Raw genomic sequence first — 21,765 nt, forward strand, 5'->3', positions numbered from 1 at the left:
ATAGTGACATCTGGGTTTAGTAAGAGAAACGGAACCAGCAGGGAATATGTATTAAGAGATTGTTGAAAGGAAATGGTTTAAGTAATTGTGGGATTGACTAGGCACGTCTAAAACCCCTAGACAGATTGTCAGGAGGGGCGGACAAGACCTCTCATAGGGGTAGATAGGGGCTGAGGCCACTGTCCACCCGTGGCAAGTCCTCTTCCTCAGAGAAGCTTCAATGCTGCTCTTTAAGGCCATTGAACTGACTGAATCAAGCCCTCCGAGATCCTCTGTGATGACCCTACCTTACTTAAAGCAACTGGTTATAGGCTTTAAATCTACAAAATAGCTACAAACAGATTCATATTTGAATGTAGAACTGGGGACTGTTACTTCATCAACCTGGCACAGCAAATGGCCATCACAAGTATCTTCCACACAAGATGGTAAGCAGGGAACAGCACCAGTGAAATGATTTTGTCCTTTCCTCCTGAGGCAGGGGACTGCCTCACTCCCACACTGCTTGTCTGCTGGAACAAGGAGCAGAACTGAGAGAAATAGACAGAAGCTTCAAATTGGTTTTAAGGTTGACATTTTGATTTATATTGGATTGCGTTTTTTTCAGGTATCAGAAATTAGTCAGGAGATCAGTCAGGAGAAAGACAAATGCCGGATGGTGTCACGTGTATGTGGAATATAAAGAAACAAAACCAAGGGTTAGATAAAGCCAAACTAGAAAACTAACCCTTGAAATATCAATCTATAAATATAAAATGGAGCTGAGGGAGGGGGGTGAGAACAAAGAGGAGGTAGAACAAGGGATCTTGGAGGTGGGGACACTGTGGCAGCAATATCTGAAGGAGGGGCTCCTACAGTCCTGGAATACGAACAGTGATGCAAAACAATGTTACTTCAATAAAAAATTATTTTAAAATATTGAGGATTGGGGCCTCCCTGGTGGTGCCAGGGATTAAAGCACAGCACTATGAAGCAAAGCATAGCACTATGAAGCTATCTACAGTCACTGCAGCATGAGTTCTATCCTCACCATGGTCAGGAAGCTGACCCACGTGGCGCAGCAGACCTCTCCTGTCTCGCCCACTGCTCCCCTCAGCAGTGTATTTCAGTAGCTCTGCCTATTTTGCTCCCCATTCTGTCTCTGGTGGGTTCTCTCACCCCACCCCCATCTCCACCCCAGCTCTTGTATACAAATAAATCTTTACAATAAATACTGAGGATTGACGGGATGATCTTACTTTGTCTCTTTACATGTGTTAGTTTTTTTTTTTTAAATAAAACATTTGCCATTTCATAACATTAGCCTCTGCTTTTTCTCGTTACCATGTTAAAAATTGGTGCATAATGATGTCATTGCTGGATTTAATTGTCCTTTTAATCGCCCACTGCCATGATGATGATAGCTGCTGAAGTACTCAGCCCAAGGTCAATTTAAAGGATACGGAATTAAAACGCTCTTTCAGGTTTTTATGCTTTTGAACTATCAATCAAGGGTAGTGTTTGTTCTATTCAACCATTGGAAGAAAAACATTTTCTAATTACACACAGTTTATGCATGAAGCAGGAATGACAACTGCATCATGACATTGCCTACTTGGGAAACAACCTTGTAAATACTGGGGCAGTCTGAGGTGCCAGAGATGGCTATCACAAACACTCCATTTGAAAAACAAATGAATGACTTTATTGTGGTTTAACTGATCTACCACAGACTGTACCCGACTGAAGAATACAATTTGATGAACCACATATTGTTTTGCACTGGGTCCTTATCATTCACCATCAATGGAGTCTTGAAAATGGACGGCGTATATGCGCACTTATCCTTTCTTGTTTTACCTGCATTTGGTGAGTTAGTTTGTGGGCAGATGTGTTGTTTCTTAAGTTCAGAGAGTGTACTTGAGGAAGTACTAAGGAACTTCATCCCCAAACTTCGTTGTTTTCGATGATGAGAAATTAAATTCATCCATTTTGTGGGAAAGGCTAAAGGTATTTATATGAGAGAAATAGGATTTTGTGCCTAAAGGGTATATTTAGTAAATCATGTTTCCAAAGGTAGCCATAGTGTTATCTCCAACTTCACAATCTTGGTAATGTGATCTTGATCCACTCCCTCAAGAAGGTAGTTATTTTATTTTCTCTTGACTATGAGCTGGCTCATACTCAAACGTGACAGAAGTGATTTCTGGGACTAGTTCACAAGAAGCCTTGTGGTTTTAGCCTTAATTTCTTAGAATCCTTGGTTTGGGGAGCTCTGAAATGCCATGTGACAAGTCTACCTGCATTGCTGGAGAGACCACAGGAGAAACCATGAAACTCCGTGGAGACCAAGCGGTCCGAGAGCCCCAATAGAGCCTCAGAGAAGTCCAGTCTCGCCTTCTGTCTACCTGAAATTTTATGAGAGATGTTTGGCAAGAGGATTAGAAGAATCACCCACTTAGCCCAGTAAATACATGAAACTATATATATATTTTTGTTTTAACATACTGTATTTGTGAGTAATGCAGTAGGCAACAATAAGTAAATGAAATGGACATTGTACATATCAAGATATGCCCTAGTATCAGACGGGTTAATGTGCGTAGGGGGGAAGGTAATTATAGTTAATGAAATGCAAACAGAAGCACATGCAAATTATATGAGTAGGTGATTTGTAGAAGACGACATCTAACGACTAATGTGAAGAGATGCTCCAGTTCTCTAGCAATCAAAAAACGTAAACTTTGAAGCAATCAAGAAATAAAACTTTTTACTTAAAAGCTCAAAAAGTTGGGGCCTCCCTGCTGGCACAATGAGTGAAAATGCAACATTGCAAAGCTAACTGAACCACCTTAGCACGAGTTCGATCCTAGGCCAGGGAGGTGTCCCATATGGCCCAGCAGAACTCTACTGTCTCACCTGCTGCTCCTCTCAGCAGTGTACTTTGTCAATCTGTCTGTTCTGCTCCACGCTCTGTCTCTGGTGAATCCTCTCACCCTCTGTATCTCTGGCCTCTACTCTAGTTCTGTATGCATAAATAAATCTTTTTTTAAAAAGTTCAAAATGTTAATAAAGTTGGATAAATATGGACAAGCTCTAGGGGAAATGGGACCACTTTATGAACTATTTGGGTAATATAAATTAGCGCAGCCATCCTAAATATGTCTAGGTGAACAATGAAATGATGTTTGTATTATTTCTCACAAGGTTTTAAGATATAAGGCAGTTCTCATTTTTTTAAAAGAGTATTTATAATACATACAAGAACTGGGATGTAAGCCAAGAGGCAGGGGTGCTGGTGAGTATTCACCAGAGACAGTGGGGAGCAGAACAGGCCGAACAACTGAAAGTACACCGCTGAGGGGAGCAGCAGGTGAGACAGGAGAGGTCTGCTGGGCCCGGAGGGTCAGCTCGCTGGCGGCATGGAATTGTTGCTGCAGCGACAGCAATAGCTTGATGGCGCTGAGACTGAACGCTGCACCACCAGGGAGGCCCAAGCAGGTCTCACTTTTAATTTTTGCTGCCATCGTGTGGCTATCTTTCAGTGCTGCATGTAAAAGAGGGTATTTTATGCTGTTAAACTACGAAAAAATGTAGGGGAATCCCACTTAAAAATATACTCTCAGAAGCACTGATGAATTATGATAGCTGTGGGTTTACCATCATTGGGAATTTTTAATTTGTGCTCATTTTGGTGTTATGTTTTTAACTACCCACGCAAGTGGTCAGTGTATATACAATAAGGATACAGATGTTGCTGCTTGCTCATAATATGTCAACAGGTAGTCTGAGTAAAAGGGCCAAATTTAACCCTGGAAAGTCACAAGCTACAGGGTTCCTAGATTTTCAGGATTTCGCAGGGCTACTTACTCAGCTCAGTTCCACATTCTTCCAAGTAAAGAATTTTGGGAGTTAATAATTATTTTCATCATGTTGAGGCTTGGAAAAAAAAGTGAAAGAATGGTAACTGCTAAAGACCTGTGTGTGTAGAAAGCTTTTTTTTTTTTATTTTAAAGCCTCTGGCTTTTCTTAGGTACAAAATTCAAAATGTCTACATGGTGTTTGACAAATAGCAACCCTTTTACCCCTTGCTCCTGCTTCCTTGGCCAGAGCTACCAGGTTTCTATCTTATTTTATTAAGATTTATTTTATTTATGCATCCAAGAACTGGGGTATAGGGCAGAGGTGTGGGGTGGGGGGTTGGGTGAGAGGATTCACCCGAGAGAGTAGGGAGCAAAACAGGCAGATCTACTGAAACATACTGCTGAGGGGAGCAGGCCAGACAGGAGAGGTCTGGGCGGGGGGCTGCACTGAGACAAATACAGGTTGCGGTAGCCAGGTGCTTTCCTTTCCACCTCACCTGAGAGGGGTGTAGGATAAATATCGTTAAGTCCTCAGGGGCTCAGTTTCCACACCGCAGCACATTACTTAAAGCGCAGCAGAGATAGCAAGGAAATTACCTCAAATTTCCTTACCAAATTACCCTGGGTGTGCACAGAATGATTTGGCCTGTCCAGCTTTTCCTAAATAGTGCGAGGCCACTGCCATGAACTACGCATGCGCCAGAGGCGCTTTCGGCTCCAATTCTGCCGTGGCCCCGCCCACAACCCAGCCGGTCCTCATGGTAGGCCCCGCCTTATATTGGCTACGTCAAGGTGCAGGTGACTGGAGTAGGTGACGGGAGAAGCATCCAGAACGCTGTGGGCAGCATCTGTGCGCGCAGCCTGAGGCCTACGTGTGAAGAGCGCGAGGCGAAGAGCCTCTCAGAGCGCCTTTCGGTGGCCCGCCCGTCTGATGTCAGGTAGGGCCGCCCCGCGGGGCCTCTGGGCCCTTGGTATACCTGCTGCCCCAGGTCTCTGCGGGCTCCAGGAACCTGTGGTTCCGTTTGTTTGTGTAGCGCTCCTTTTCACGGTACCATTTAAAATCAGGTCGTTTGGGCCTCCGATTTTGTCCTTGCTTTTAAAATTGTAGCTATGCTAGGTTCTGTGATTTTTCTTGGAGATAAATATCGTATTCGTTTGCCATTGTGTGCGTGCGTTAATGTGTCACGCGGATTTGTTGAGTCGGTTGGTGTTTTCAAATGGATATGCCCATTTAAACTTCCTGGCGTTGTAGGTGTTAAAGTGTGTTTCTCTGTGACATCTCCAGCAGAGGCCAAGTGAGCCACGGGATGCTTGTGGGCAGGATGATTTTGCATTCCTGCTCCATCCTGGAAGGGTAATGATTAGGTTTTACTGAGGAGAGGGTCTTTCAGGTTCTTTGCTTTAAAATATATATATATATATATATACATATATATGACAGATCTTCCCTTTGCTAGTATAATCTCTCCTAGGAATGCTTTGATGATAACAAAATCTTTTGTAGAGAATATATAGAGGGATTATGTGTTTATAATCCATTTGCCAACTTCTTCCTCTTTAATAGGAGAGTTTATATTTCAGGTAACGACTACATTTATATTTCAAGTAATCTTACTAGTAAAGAAGGATTTCTGTAATTTGTGTCTTGTATGCTGTATATACATCTGCTCTTTAAGTAATCCTTTAGTGCTTCTTTTGTATTTATTTGATTTTTTTGTAGTGTACCATTTTGATTCCCTTATTCTCTTCCTTCCCATGAAGTTTCTATCAAGTTATTTTCTTAATGACTCCTTTGAGAATTATAATTAACAACTTGAACCTACACTACCTATTTTGACTAATAGTAATTTAGCTTCAGTAGTATGTAAACATAGTTTCTATACATATCTTCCCCACTTTTATTGTTATTTTTATAGATGACATCTTTATACATTGTATACCCATTAACAAATTTATTTTTTGCATTTGACTTTTAAAAATCATATAAAAAAAGGAGTTACAAACCAGAAGTATGATAAAACTACATTTATATAGTTACATCAGTTTTTATCATTTGTTACCATTGATTTTGTTGATTCATATGGCTTCATATTATTGGATAGTATCTAATTAGGTAGTGTCTTTAGCATTTCTTGTAAGATTGTTCTACTGGTAATGAACTTCCTTTGCTTTTGTTTTTCTGTAAATATTTTAATTTCTCCTTCATTCTTCATAGTTTTCCCCTATGTAGAATTCTTACTTGGTATTTGTTTACTTTCAACATTTAAAGTGTCATTCTGTTGGTTTGTGTCTGAGGATACATAACTCACAGTTCAGAACAATTTATTGTGGTGCCAATTAATTGTAGCCTCCAATGTAATCTACCCAACTTTGTATTTTGTTACTTCCATTTAGTATGGGAAGTCATTTCTAGTTTAGCCAGTCCTTAATTTCTCATAGAATCTACTCCTTGGCTGACTGTAGTTGTTTTTTATTTTTGAGTTACTATTTTTTAATTTTATTTTATAACAGCTTATTTTTACATCACTTTGTACATTTCTTTTTCATCTCAATTGTAATCCCCTGCGGTTTCCCATCACCAAGTCACCCATGCACTTCCTTACCCCCACAACCCCCTGTTTTTTATCCCATTCCCCACTTTACCCCCCAAAATGTCTCTGGATATGGCTATTCATTATTCTTATTATTTTCTCGCCTGGTCCATTATACTCCTGCTATGAGTGAAACCATACGTATTTTTCTTTCTCTTTCAGGCTTATCTCACTAAGCATGATCCTTTCCAGCTCTATTCAAGTTGCTGCAAAAGACATGTGTTTCTTTTTTTGGTTGCTGAGTAATATTCCATTGTATATTAATCCAGTCATCTACTTTTGGGCATTTGGGCTGCTTCCATGTTTTTCCAATTGTAAATAAAGCAGCAATAAACATGGGGGTACAGGTATCTTTTTCAATCAGTGTTTTTGTGTCTTTTGGGTAGATAACTAGGAGTGGGATTGCTGGGTCGTAGGGAAGCTCCATGTTAAGCAGTTTGAGGAACCTCCAATGACTGTATTTGTTTTTTAAAGATTTATTTTTATCTATGCATACAAGACTGGGATGTAGGCTGGAGGTGGGAGGGCAGGGTGAAAGGATTCACCAGAAACAGAACAGGCAGATCTACTGAGATTCATGGCTGAGGGGAATAGTGGGCCAGACAGGGGAGGTCTGCTTCTCCTTTCTGTGTGTGGTTTAGTTCATGGCCAGGGATAAAACCCCTGCTAAAGTGGCTTGATAGCACTGAGGCTTTACTCTGTTCCACCAGGGAGGCCCACCTCCACTTTTAAAAGGGTTTTCCCATAGACAAACAAGCATTTCCTAATTTACATTTCTCAATATTTTCTTATATTTCCAGCAACTCCTACATGCAACCTACTCAGATAAACACCACTGTAACATCTTTCATTTTCTAAAATCTTACCCCTTGATTACCCCAATTAAAATTGCTATGAATTTTAATGCCAGAATTCTATTGGGAAATCATATTGATATATATAATGAATATTTATTGGATGAAGGAAGAAATGGTGATGGAAATTGAACAGAAAAAAAAAAGGTTTACTCATAAAATCTTAATAGATACAAAGTTTTTCTTCCGTGGAATTCTGAGTCTGCAGAACAGGGACTCTAGCAAAGCTGTTTTTATTGATGTAATCTTCAAGCATTTCCATGAACTGTGATAGTGGAAAGAAAAAGAAAGTTAAGATGAAATTTGGTTTATTGAAGAATGAATATTTCTTCCACTAGATCTGGGTAGCATAATGTCTAAGGAAACCCAATTAGTATAGTGGAAAATGATATCCATTACTTAAAATTTTCTAAAACCAGTCTATGAGCTAAGGGTTGAATACCAGTGATCCTGTTTCAATAAATTCATTTTTCTGTGATAAGTTTCACTTTGAATAATACAATGTCTATGAAAAATATTTAGCCCAAGTTTTATGGAGGAGAGTTGAAGGTTTCTGACTGCATTTGGAAGGAGGATGGATTGCTTACCTTTGCTGCAAGGAGTATTATACTCGGCAATTGCAAACTCATCTGAGAAAAAGCAAAAATCATTAAGTGAAATGAAAGGAAAAATGCACATTTGTGGGATACAGGTCAGTGAAAGAATATTATGGGAAGAACTGTATCAGAAATATAGCGTCATTTATTGCTCCCTGCTTTGCATTATCTTTTCAAATAGACAACAGTTTTAAATTAAAATGTTATGTTTCCGGTTACTCTAAATTCCTGGACAGTTCATTTATTTAAATTTCATATTGTCCTGTGGCTGATTTATATAAAGAAAAGAGAATTAAATATGCTACAGGTGCTTTGTATTAGTAGTTGATAGGTTTATACTATAGGTGGTTCTACAATGTGCAACAATTAAGAGCAGCTATAATACACTGGACCAAACACATTTCTCAGCTGTCATGCCTAAAATTAAATAAGAATTTAATTTCTGTGAGCAAGTTGCTTGTACTCACCAGTCTCATAGTAATCATAGACTTTCACTATGGCTGGTTTCAGATCTCTTACTGGGATATCTTGTAGAACCATGAAGGATAAACTCAGTGTCTGGTTTGTTAACTAGAAAACAAAAGGGAATTTATGAACTTCCAGGGAGTTTTCTTCTGTCTTCTTTGAATAAGTTTAAGAATTCTTCTGTTTTTGAGAAAAAAGTTTTTATCAACTAACAGGTTCCTTCAGTTGTATTGAAAGCTCTCAGGGTGAATGAAAAGTTGCCTAAATTGTTTCTTAACTAGCATCAATGCAATAGGAAACTATTCACAGGGGGTGAATAATAAATGCTTATTACTGGTTGAATTGCTATATTCATTTTTAAACAGTCAGAGATTTACCACAGTTTCACTTCTTTAGTAGAAATACTTGGGTTGACTTTAAAAGGGGTTAAAAAGGTTGGTCATTGTACTCTTGTTTATATTTGTAAAATTTGTAAACCATAATATTTATTTACATATGAATAAATAAGTTATGCTACATTACATAAATGTAAAATCAGATTGGTTTCTTGGGGAACTCATCTGAATATTTTGTGGACCAAGACCTTGCTGAGGTTGACAGTGTTTTCCCTTCTTACATTATTGTGGGATGCTGATAGCATTGATTAATCCCACTGGTTACTTCTTTACATCACTCAGTACTTTCAAAATAACTTGTGAACATTTGTAGAGAATTTATCACTAATGGAGTCCTAGAAATATTCCTATGCCATTTTAAGTAATTCCTTCTGATAGTCCTAGATGAAATATAAGTATAGGTGAAAAAGAACAGTTATTAGAATTAATGTTAAAATGCTCAAATTTTTAGCATGGAGATATCTCTAAATGCCTTCATTCACATCCCAGATACCTCCCCCAAGAGAGATTATTATCTATATATTTTGCAGATAAAGGCAGAGCTTCTCACCTTATCAAGATAAATCAAAACATGGTTGTTACTGACTTCTGTTCGACTCACATGGCTGGTTTTTTCAAGCTGAAGGAGAATTAAGATAACACAAATATTATTAGACAAAACCCCTAGAGAAGCTAGAGGGAAAAAAGTATTTATAACCAAATTAAGCCTGAGGTTAGAATCTCTTCCATGTTTTTTTTTTTAAAGTTAATATAATGTGATAAAGTTAAAATTGAAATACAATCAGGATGCAGGGATTCTTAGTATGACATACAATATTAGCATGATGCTAATATACTGTGGTATTAATATCATAGTAAAGCTTATTTATTTGGAGAAAAAGGTACTAAATATTCTCAACTTGGGAATTACCCATATTCCAAGGTTCATTATGTAACACATAATGTAACTTCATAAAGTGCACATTATGTAACTTCATAAAGTGGCTCTTGTTATTTTTGTGGCTTGCTCTAACTTAGACCAATCTTACTTTTCTCTGAATTTCTGTAATACTTAGAGTTTATGTCAATGATTTTCATTTTTTCCCATTGGTTCATGTGGATATGTTTTATCATAAGGTTGTAAGCTCCATGAATAGAGGAACTTGTTGACATTTTTCCTTGATTGATGTGTCTCTTACAAGAGTACTGTTTGTGACATAAGGCAAATGGTTACTATGAGCAAGTCTGACCAAAGTTGCTAGAACTAGCAAGGTTACCATGTCTACCCAAAAGTTCAGAAAACTAAGTGAACAGTATCTGTAATACCTGCTACTCCAGTCTTACTCAGGAGCAGAGGAACAGTCTCAACACTGTCTTAGTTAACCACTTAAGTTTAATAGTAAGAGACTGTGAATGATAAAACATTGTAAATGTTTAGAAGGAAAGGAGAATATTTTGTGCACCATTTGTTTATTACATGTGGTAGTTTTAAGTTAATAGTTTTTAAAATCAGTATTTTTTCTTTTTATTTTTAATATATATTTTTTTACATCATTCTTTATTTTTGTGCAATGTATGCTTTTTCATCAAGTTGTAATCCCTATGGACTTCCTACCAATTCACCCATGTGCCATTACCATAGTCCTGTGTGCTCTTCCCACCCTGTTTTATCCTATTCTTCTCTCCCCCTACTCTCACACCTATGTCTCTAGTTTATAGTTGGCTTGGTGTAAAATCAGTTTGCTTGCTTTTTGTTTTTTTTTTTGATGGAAACAACTTGACCAAAAAAATCTGTCACAGAATTTTGTGACATAGTAACACAGTTTAATAAGAGGGATAAACTCATATAAACATGCTAAATTACACTGAATTTGGCAAAAGTACAGTCTCTAGGATAGTTCAGTTTACTATTTTTTTACTTTGTCATGGTGCAAAAGTGATAAATATTCAGAGAAGTTGTATTTCAGATTTAGAATTTTGATCTTTTCCTGGCCTGATGATAGGTTTATGATGCTGGGCAGTTGTATTGAGCCACAAATTCCACTCAACCATGTGATCCCAAGGCTCAGCCATCCTGCTTTTCACTTGCTTTATTCAATAGAGCACATGAAATATTCAATACTTTATTATAAAACAAACTTTGTGTTGGATGATTTCCCCCGACTGTAGGCTAACGTAAGTGTTCTGAGCACATTTAAGGTAGCTACACTGAGTATAGTGTTTGGTAGAGTGGGTATATTAAAAGCATTTTTTTTTTTACTTTATGTTATATCCAGTTTGTAATAGGTTTATTGGTATATAACTCCATTGTAAATTGAGGAAGATCTGCATAAGTCTTAGATACTAACTGATTTATTAATATTGGCTTAGTCTGGAGATACATAAAACATTAAATAAAATGTTCAGGCTAATAATACACCTACCATTTTCACTGTTGGTTTTAGGGGAATGAAGCCAGATACCATCTTCACATCCACAATCACCATATTGGAGGTGGGACGGCTCCCAGTGTAACTGAGGATCCAGGGAAGGAAGGAATTAGAGCTTTCTCTGTTACTAAATATTCTCTTTACCTGTGTCTATGTCAGGCACTCAGTGGCCCTTAACATACAGGGGTTCTAGATATCTACCCAGGGATTTGGAAAGCTGAATATTTTTTTGGAAACACTGTAGCTGTTTGAACCCTGTTGCATATATATATATATGTGTGTGTGTGTGTGTGTGTGTATGTGTATATATATATGTGTGTGTGTATATATATTATATGTGTGTGTATATGTGTATATATATGTGTGTGTGTGTGTATATATATATATATTAGTCAAACTGATTATTTTATGAGATTAATTTATACCACCTGGACTTTTAACTGGAGAAGCACTGCTTCTATTATTCACCTTTTCTAAGAATTCTCCATTTCTGTTATGGATAGAATGAGAATAATATAAGATTTCAAAACAGTAGAATGGATCAGGAAAAGTCATTACATTAGCGTGAAACCCGGGATCTAGGTCAGAGACATGGGGTAATGTTCTTTTTAAAACTATTGAGGGAAATTGTCTTGAAATAATGAGATCCAAAGTAATTGTGGCAGGGTTTGTACAGTATAAGCCCCATCACTGAGAAATTCAGTATCAACATGAGAACATACCACTTTGTCAGAAACGCAGCGCAGACACTGACAGTCACCCTGCTCTGCTCAGTGTTCCGGAAGGAAGACTGGTGGCCATACTCAGAATTAGGTGACTCAGTCCCAGGTCTTACCTGACATTCAGTGCTATTTGGAAGCTGGTGTGGGCTTTGGGTCCATCACAGGTCTGGGGCTGAGTCTGCACCTCCAGTGCAAATGGGAAATTTTCCTCTTTTGGGAGAATATTGTATTTCAAGGATGTCTGTGGAAAATCAAAGGCAATAGTCTGCGTTTTCACTCATATCCAGAAAGTCTCCCAGCTTCCTCAGTCCTTTCTCTGATTTTCCCATCATTTAAAAAAGTTTTTATTTATTTATGCATACAAGAACTGGGGTGTAGGCCAGTGGTGTCTGTCTCACCAGAGACAGAGTGGGGAGCAGAACAAGCAGAGGTACTGAAATGCACGGCTGAGGGGAGCAGGGGATGAGACAGAGGTCTGCTGGGCCATGAGGGTCAGATCCCTGGCATGGCAGGGATTCAACTCCTGATGCAGTGGCTGGCAACAGCTTGATAGCACTGTCTTTAACCCCTGAGCCTCCATGGAGGGAGGCTCCAGATTTTCCCATCATTTGCTGAGTTACAACTTTTCAGTAAGATTGGGTCCTTTGCCCCAAGATTCTCACCTGGAGGTAGACACATCTTTCTCCTGTTGTAGTAATGCGATATTCTTCAGGCACCTTTGGCAATGAAATCTGCTGTAATAACAGGCGGTTGTTGTTGTCTACTTGGAATTTTGTGGAAAATATTCCTGAGGACTCAATGGTCACCTGTGCCTCCTTTCCAGTCCTGATGAAAGTGACGGTTCCATATTTGGATAGAGCTTGGAGGGCTACCACTGTGTCCTGTAGGCAGCAAGTGAGAGAACCTGCTCAGCTGTGCTGACCCTCTAGAACTCAAAGCCCATGTTAGCTGCTGTGAAAGGGAGTTTGATTTCTGTTTCCCTCACTATGTAATTCTAAATTCCAGATTAATTATAACCCTTAGGCAGATAAATAATCATACATTCACCTATCTGACTTGGACTAAATAATATAGAAATTCTTTTTTTTTTCTTAGAAAATCATTCTTATTTTCTGTAGAAATACATGTGGAAAATATGTGCAAGTGAGAATTATTCATTAGCATTAGCAGTTTGCTTGACAACTGTGGTCATATCTCCTACCACCCAATTAAAGTTCAGTCTGGTTTTCATTCCAAACTCAACTCTACTCAGCTGCTGAACTCAGTGTCCCAGAGGAACCATGCTCCTGAGATTTCTTGCAACTCTGCTCAGGGTCATGCTTCAGTTTCTCCAGTGGAAATAAAAGGTGAATGATGATAATTATCTTCTAGACTTGTTGACATTTTTATTTGGCTCTCCCTTTTGTATTGGAACTTTGGGTTTTCCTTGGTGTGCCTGTTCTCAGTTCTTCTCAACAATGAATCTTCCAGGAGTTAAATGATTTCTAGCAAATCATTACAACTGATTTAACAAAATTATTCAGTTTTTTCCATTCATATGGAAAAGGGGGCTAAACACAGGGATTTTAAAAAAAGGCATATGACTTTGCCACATTTTCTGCTCTTTTAGGGGGTATATGCTGACCCCTAAATTATCTGAAGATGGCATTTTCTGTGTACATGTTGATAAATTTCTTATATGTAAATTATATAGTTAGACTCAGGAGATTGTATGAAAAAAGAATCCTTTATATATCTAGTGAACAAATAGTTGTTTGTTGAGAGGTGGGTCAAAAAAGCATGAAATATGTCAGCTTTAAAGGAAAACAGTTAAAGGAAACCTAAGAATAAAGAGGTTCCTAAGGTGAGATTGGTGGGTTTTGAACATCATATCTGGGAATAGCCTGAAAGGACACTTAGAACTTAAAGGTGTAGTAAGTTAAAAAAAAAAAATTCATTCCCCTGTGGCATTAGAGTGTAGGGCGTAGTTTCCTGATTATTGTTTTAGGGAGGTAGAGTTGGAGTTGGAAAGAGGAGACCCGGGATGGGTGTCAGAATTCTAGGCTTTTTCTTTTTAATCATCTTTTACTTTCACTTTCATTATTTTTTCACTACCTGTATGTACTAATAATGTTTTCCTCATTTCAGGTTATTTTCATCTTCATCTTTTCTTACTGTGTGTGTTTATATCTTATCGAAGACTTTTGCTACATGAGGGTGAAATAAAAGGTTCTGGCAGACCTGGGTGGAGGAGAAGCCCCCAAGGGAATTCTGTTGCTTTGTGATCCACTTCAGGATGCTGGTGGCAGTAGTCAGCTCCTCTGAGGTTGGGGCAGGCAGGGCTGTGAGGTAAGCAAGGAGCACATAGGACGTCATCTCCACCTCAGCAGAGGGAGCCTGGGGTTGGTAAAAAGGCTCCATTGGTGTCCTGGGTTTCTGAGGTCGTGTCCAGTGGATGGAATTATCTGGAGGGAAGAAAATGAGAATTGTTAAGTGACTACATATTCTTATTCAATTTCAAGTTGAAAGTATCCAAGCCAAAACTGAAGTGAGGGTTCATTCCAGTTATAGATATTCAGGAGAGTATGAATATGTCCACATTCTCCTGAACCATGTCTAGATGCTTTCCTTTCTGAACTTGGTTTGTTTCAACCAACCTAAGGCAGTGTATTTCTGGAGTCAGTAGCTTATTGCTATCTGTTTCCAGGTGGTTTTTATAGTTGAGTTGGTGAGAATGAGAAAGAGCAGAGTAAGCGCTCTTATTGATTGTGATAATTTCTTATTTTTGAGCTTATCCAGACCTCACCTAGTGTTGTTACATTTTTTTATAATTCCTGTTTTTAGAGGTTTCTCGTGGAGATCAGAGGTCACATGAGGTAATGGTGCTCACACTGATTGGATTGGAGAAATAAAATAATCCTTTAAGATACCAAAGACAAACAGGTGTGTGAAGTAATGGGAAGTGGCTTACATTGGTGCAGGAAGTAAAGTATTCTTTAAGGAGTAATTTGGCAATATGTAGCCAAGTGGTAGAGAGTGCAGCCTACTTTCCACCAATTATGCTTCTCAAAGTGTAAACTTAGAGAAACTCATACATATGCACAGGAAGCAAGTGCATGAGTATTTACTTCAGCATGGTTTGCAAAAAGACCATTGAGGAGAGACTGTCAGTTCTGACCTATTTCTGTATTTACCATGCAGCAAATGAATGTGCTGGACCAGGGGGCATCTATCTAGGGGACTCCTATTAGCATAATGTTGATCTTAAAAAAGATGCAGAAATAACCAGGATACTTTTCTAAAGATGAAGAATATGCTACAATTCTGAATATTATTTAGGGATATGTATATAATAAAATATAAAGAAATTTATGGAAGTTGTAATGACAGATTCAGGGTCATGATTACCTTTGGATGTGGGATTGGTATACAGGGAATTTTTCTTGGATTGGTAATATTTTATTTCTTGACAAGGGAGGGATAAAGGTATTTGACAGTTATTCTTTCTGCTATTTTGTGTATCTTAAATACCTCTCAGTACATTTTAAAAATAAATAATAGCACTTTCAAGGGAGAAAAGTAGAATGTTACTGGATATTCTCTTTTTAATAAAAGATTTATTTATTTATGGATACACAGCTGGGGTACAGGCCAGAGATGTGGGGGGTGAGAGGATTCACCAGAGACAGAGTGGGTAGCAGAACAGGCAGATCGACGAAGTACACTGCTGAGGGGAGCAGAGGGAGGGTCAGGAGAGGTCTGCCACACCAGGTAGGTCACCTCCCTGGCTGGAGATTGAATTCATGTAGCAGTGGTTGTGATAGCTTTATAGTGCTGTGCTCTAACCCATTGCACCACCAGGGAGGGCCGTTACTGGATATTCCATCTTCACTACTATGTCTGTGTAAGTCACCTCTCTACCATCTGAATTCCAAAATTACTTATGATCTATTTTTTTTTAATATCCAAAAGGTCAGCTTTATTATCAAAAGGGAAAGAAATGTAAAGGACACTTGCAGAGTGGGCAGGAAGAGCTGTCTTAAGTGAGATTTGCATCATAATAGTGCTCACTGAATATTTATAGTCCTTACTATCTCCCATATACTCTATTAAGTGCTTTTCATGTGTTGATGCATTTAATACTCTGAAGTAAATGAAGTAAATACTATTGTTGTCCTTGTTTTCACTGATGAAGGGACTGAAACACAGATTAGCGACTTGCCCAAGGTTATAGAGGTTCTACTTGGAGCTAGTCTCCAGAGGTCAAACTTTTCACTACCATAGTATTTTTCTTATTTTTTAGTGTGTGACTTAAGAAATCCTGGATTTTATGATGTTATAAACAAAAGATGAGAGGGAAAGATATCTCAGAAGGAAGTTATAGGAAGTATTGGGGAGGTATTGGCAGTGTAGTTCCTGACACAGAGACTGTGGATGGGAGAAGGATCTCAGGTGCATGCTCACCTTCCTTCACAGCTTCCTCATCTAGTAAGCTGAGCACTTCTTTCTTCATGTCCTGGTTACCTGCCAGTGCAAAAACATAGGCAAAAAGTGCCTTGGTATAGACATGACTTCCCTGGGGTCTTTCCTTTGCTGACTTCCAGGCCGTTTCCAGGCAGAACAGGGCATTGCGGACGACAGGGTGCTGTGCAGGGAGAACAAGAAGGGGACTGAGTGGTATGAACAGTGAGCCTGGTGTTCAGGGGAAAAGGCAGGTCAGAGCATAGGTGCTAAAGAAACTCTTCAAATGCATTTTTACCTGTCTCTAATCTTATGAATAAAGAGAATTGTTTTTATCCATTATTCTTACATTCATAGGGCAGAAATATAGACCATATCTTTAGCCTTCATTTTTTGTGTGTGGCTGTGTCAAGGGTGATAGGGGATGATTTCCCTAAGGGCATCAATGGGAAAGTATAACTTTTTATTTACGGATTGACTGAATTCTCTACATTAGGAAGCGTTACTATTCAATAGAAAGAAAACTGACACTTGGCTTTTAGTAGGGTGTTTCAGACAGCAAGTCAGCAGTTTCAGTGCATCCAGAGCTATGCTTTAGCAGAGGAAGGAGGTGATACACTTACAGTGACTGGGAGAGGGATCTCCAGGAGGGCAATAGTGATATAGGCAGAGAGGGTCACTTCATCATCCACTCCACCCTGTAAATGAGAGAGGCGGGGGGAGAAACTTGAGTAATTTAACTTCTAAGAATGCCCTTATTCGGTTTCTTATATTCTACTATAGTGGAACTTATCCTTGCTCATGTACATTCCCATGGGGCAAAGTATCACAATTAACCTAAGTTCCAGCTCCTTTTTCTTGGTAAGCTCTAGGTTTTCTTTTCTTTTTACATCCATTAGGGAACGCCTGTTACTGCTTTCTCTCCTCATCTTTGTGGACATAATAGCCACATCAAAAACTAACTCCAATAGTATAGTACCTTAATGGCATTGTTGAGCAGTGACCCAGAAGTCCTGAAACAGCCATTGTCCTTCTGCTTCTGGGAGAGCCAAATGAGGGCTTGGGTGATGTGTGCTTCATCAATGAAGATGTAGGTTCGAGCCTGAGCAAAAGTCTTCAGTACAAAGGCTGTGAGCCTGAGTGGGGAGGAAGCAATGATGGTATTAGGTCATTACAATTTGCAGTAATGGACTTCATACGACACGTCTATATTGATGAGTCTTCTAGTGCGTCTTTTAGTGTGTTGGAGTTCCTGTCACCCCCTGCTTGTGATGAGTCTGCTAGAGCTGCTATTTCCCTGCTGACTCATTTTTTCTAGTGCGTCCTTTAGTGTGTTGGAGTTCCTATCTCCCCGGCTTGTGATGAGTCTGCTAGAGCTGCTATTTCCCTGCTGACTCATTTTTCTTTGCAACAGAGAGTCTAAATAACTCTTAATTTTACTTATTCTTAATGACTTGATTAAAGCCTTAATTTTTTCTTTTCCTTAGTGATTTCCTTCTATAGATGGAATTTTCTCACATATAACTCTTACATATAATAACTTCTTCTGATTTTGCTTTGCCATAGGGGTTTTGTCATTTTTGTGGATCCCTCTAATTTCTTTCTTCCTATTCATAAATTTGTTCACAGTCATGGTGAATATGATCCAAAAAGCATATTATAAGGTGCATTTAACATGGTTTATCTAGAAGTTATATATGACTCAGTTAAAAAGTCATGGTTATGGCAGGTATATGAGACCAAAAAAATGAATTGTTTTTAGAAAGAGTGTCTTGATGTTTTATTAACATGATGAATTTTGGGGTCAAGTCTATAATAGCTGTATGTACCTTTCTGCTTTTCTGCTTGTTATCTTTCTAGTCTTGGTGTATCTTCCTAGTATAAGTGACAACAAGTTTATAATACATATTTGATAGAGTTACTGTGAATATAATTGTGGCAGTATATATAAAATAGCTGGCACAATAGGAGCTAAAAAATGGTGTTTCCCTACCAGGTATTGCCTTCATTTCTGCCATATTGTTCCCCAAAGGTACTGTAGGAACCATCATAGTGCTTGTAGTTCAGCTGTCTCTGATAACCTGGAATAAAAAGTTAATAAAACAACAGATTGTACATGATGCAGCCAGAGAAGTACCTAAAACATATTGGTCTCTATTGTAGTATTTCTTAAATTTTGCTAAATATTTTATTGGAGGTTTGACACAGGATCATTACCATAAAATTAGCATCACAGTATTCTTATATTAACTATTATAGCATATAATACTATATATATAGAATATGGTATAACTGAATATTATTGGGAAATTCAGTCTATTATTAAAACAAAACTCTGAACTCTCTCATTCAGTCACTTACCGGTGTTGAGGTAGCCAATGGCCTTGGACTGGACTTCTGGAGTCAGTTGCTGTGTTTCATTTAGATAACCCAGAACATAGATATTTGGAGCAAAAAGGACCATATTTTGTTCTCCACAACCATAGGGCATTTTAAGGAGATCTTGTGTATTTTGCATGGCGGAGCCTAATATGTCTCCTAGGGAATAGTAAAGTTGGGAGGTTAGAAAGTTTATAGATTGTAATTTATCAAATCACCAAGAATACTAATCAGCTGAGGTAAAGAGATGAGGACTTTTTTGAAAAGTGATACGGCCAGGAACAGAAGTAGGACTGGAAATAAGCTCACAAAAGAAAGAAGAATAAAGTTAAAGTTATAGTTGTCATTTGGGTAAGTGTTTATGGGAAAGAGATATAGTAGAAACTGTCAGTATGAAATAATAGCCTCCCACTGGGATTGGAGACTCACCTAAAACTGAGAAGGAGGCTCGGGCAGAGTCTTCCACCACATTTGATGGCAGCTTCAGAGGTAATTGTTCAACTACCTCAGAACCTAGAGAAAAACATAAACCATTCATGATGTACATTATTTCTGCTATACCTTCTTGAAGCTTTTAATGACCCAGAAGTCAGAAGCATGCCTTATATGTCTAAACTTTTTCTGAAATGGTGTCCCTCTTCATGATCCAGGGTTTTTTTTTTTTTTTTTGAGTGTGTGTGTCTTAAACATGTATTAATGGGATTCTGAAATTTCCAGAACTTCTTTCTCAATTATCTTTTCACCTTGTTTATAGAGTTGTACTCCAAAAAAGTTGTACTCCAAAAGCACCCATAATGTTGTGATTCTGTTGTAGTCATCCTGTGACTAGCCAAGATGGTTGATTATCATAAGACTGTATTCTTAGTGTCCACCCACAACCTTTTTACATGATAGTTAAGTGTGTGTATATATGTATGTGTGTGTATATATAAAACTCACTGATATATAAGCAAAGGGAAAAACTCTAAAAGGTTTCTGAATTCTTTCTGTCAAATTTCACATTTCTTTCTATCAAATTTCAGACGTTAAAATAGTATTTTTATGGCTAGAAGTAGGGATAAAGATCAGTCATGTTTGATTTATGGAAAATAATTGCTGCTGATATGTGTACGTTTCCTGACTTTTTTATATTGATAAGTTATATGAAGATGAAAGAGAGAAAGTTTATCTTCATGCTGAATCTCTTTTTCATAAAATTAATATAAAAAATTTTATGGTACAAAGGCTAAAACATATTAGTTATGCAAGATGTATAAGTTCTAGAGACCTACTGTACAGCCTAGTGCCATGTGTTGGTAAATTTCTAGGGTGCTAAATATCCATAAATGTTTTTGTTTAAACTAGAAAATTGTCAACCAGGATAGTCATCTCTTTTACTATAAATGTCAATTTTTCCTTTTCAAATGACTGACAGAACATTAGGCACCGGGTTGACATCAAACGAGTATTGATATAATAGTAATGGTAAACATAGGACAATTCTTTCTTCAAGAAATAACATTGTCCTATTATCAAATGCTGTTGACTTTGCAAAACTCAGCGTTGGGTGACCTGAATTCAGTCACCCATATATTATAACAGTAAATATCCAAGCATATAGTAAATATCCCTTTTGGTAATTATTTTGGTTCCACCCATTTTCTCCCTATAATTATATCATACACTTATGAGAAGAACATTTAGTGTTTGTACGGTGCTGTAGGATATAAGGCTCAGAATGCATGCAATCTGGACATTGTCCTGACAGATTAATAGCCTGCTTTAAGAGACAACTTTCAGATCTGTTAAATGGGCTGATATTTTTTAATTACTTCATAGGAAAAGTGTATGAATAATATATAAAATTCTTTGAACTTTAAAGTTTAAAAAGGTAATCAGTGTCATTTTAATTATGATGGCTGACTCTTACCTGATGGACAAAGCAGGGAGTTGAATGTTGTTTCTATTTCTAGTCCTTCAGGCTTTAGATGGACAGAAAGAAAAATTAAAGCTGAGAAGGGACTTTCAGGACATGTGTGTTGATAGGGGAACAACAAAAATCTTGATAGTGAAAAATATTATAATTAATTTTCAAATGTATTTCTTAAATCCTACAAGTGTAAGCAATATGAGGGAGAGTGATACTTGGGAAAATGAAATCAGTTAAGAGAGACAGAGTAGAAAGATAACAATAGAAGATAGACTGGTAAGGCTGGTAGATACAGAGAGAATAATACCGTAAAATAACCAATGATCACATATTATTTAGCTCCTTTTACCTAAAACTTGAAATGTCAACTGGATTTGCTATTTCTTTCTTTCTTTCTTTCTTTCTTTTTTTTTTTTGATTCATTGTGATCTATAAAACCAGAAGGCTTGCTTACTTCAACCAACAGGGACTTGATGATTGTGTCTTTCTTCCCATATTCTGGGACCACAGCCACCTCAGCCCCACATGGCTGTTGAGACTCCAGGGCCTCTGCACTCACAGTGAAATTCACATTTCCTGAAAAAGGGTTAACAGAAATGAGCACATCTTCTCCTTGCTCTGTGCCTCCAAACCCCAAGTTTTAGGAATTTTCAGTGCTTTGTAATTTCTTTGTGTTCTATAAAAACACAGAGACAGACTAGTATAAGTTGGAAGCTAATGATACTGGGAATTCAAGAGGGAGTTGAACGTGAGAGAGCAGGGATATCCTTTTAGACATCCTAGAATAAAAAACAAAGAAAAAAACATCTGACCATCCTTGGCTGGGCAGGTGTTGGAGGAGAGTTCTTTGTCTACCACTGATTATAAGATACCCGCTGATACACAGTCCTTGAGTGGAAAGCTCTCTAGGAGACTGCCCCTTACCTAATGACTTCGGTGTTACTGCCCATGAGATCGTTTGGCGACCATTTCCACATATGCAGTGAGACTCTTGTTCCTTCTCCCTGGGGACAGCTAGGAATGCAGGAGAAGCTTCCAGCTGCATGCTGACCTGCAGTTACAAACAGGCAAAGGGACAAAAATTTTAGAAGGCAAAGGGAACCAAAGGGTGAATGTTTTTAAATAAAGTATATTGGGGGGAGGGTTTGGTTAAATTTTAGTTTA

At 38.1% G+C, this 21,765-nt stretch overlaps 1 protein-coding gene across 1 annotated transcript in view; it reads right to left on the reverse strand.

Annotated features, from left to right (window-relative positions):
• Positions 1-7,430: 7,430 nt before the first annotated feature.
• Positions 7,431-21,765, reverse strand: part of A2M (alpha-2-macroglobulin) — a 36,092-nt gene continuing 21,757 nt past the window's right edge. Inside the window, exons 20-36 of the mRNA XM_012732574.1 lie at positions 21,526-21,652; positions 21,056-21,177; positions 20,602-20,653; positions 19,122-19,205; positions 18,675-18,851; positions 18,307-18,394; positions 17,293-17,449; positions 16,937-17,011; positions 16,317-16,497; positions 14,094-14,317; positions 12,536-12,754; positions 11,987-12,114; positions 11,146-11,236; positions 9,294-9,362; positions 8,351-8,453; positions 7,875-7,916; positions 7,431-7,552 (exon numbers count right to left, since the gene is read on the reverse strand). Of these exons, the coding sequence (XP_012588028.1) occupies positions 7,536-7,552; positions 7,875-7,916; positions 8,351-8,453; positions 9,294-9,362; positions 11,146-11,236; positions 11,987-12,114; positions 12,536-12,754; positions 14,094-14,317; positions 16,317-16,497; positions 16,937-17,011; positions 17,293-17,449; positions 18,307-18,394; positions 18,675-18,851; positions 19,122-19,205; positions 20,602-20,653; positions 21,056-21,177; positions 21,526-21,652 (1,956 nt within the window). The 3' untranslated portion in view covers positions 7,431-7,535. The remainder of the gene's footprint in view (positions 7,553-7,874; positions 7,917-8,350; positions 8,454-9,293; positions 9,363-11,145; positions 11,237-11,986; positions 12,115-12,535; positions 12,755-14,093; positions 14,318-16,316; positions 16,498-16,936; positions 17,012-17,292; positions 17,450-18,306; positions 18,395-18,674; positions 18,852-19,121; positions 19,206-20,601; positions 20,654-21,055; positions 21,178-21,525; positions 21,653-21,765) is intronic.

This window comes from Condylura cristata, unplaced genomic scaffold (genome assembly GCF_000260355.1).
Source record: "Condylura cristata isolate star-nosed mole 26May11 unplaced genomic scaffold, ConCri1.0 scaffold00034, whole genome shotgun sequence".
Classification (NCBI taxonomy): Eukaryota; Metazoa; Chordata; class Mammalia; order Eulipotyphla; family Talpidae; genus Condylura; species Condylura cristata.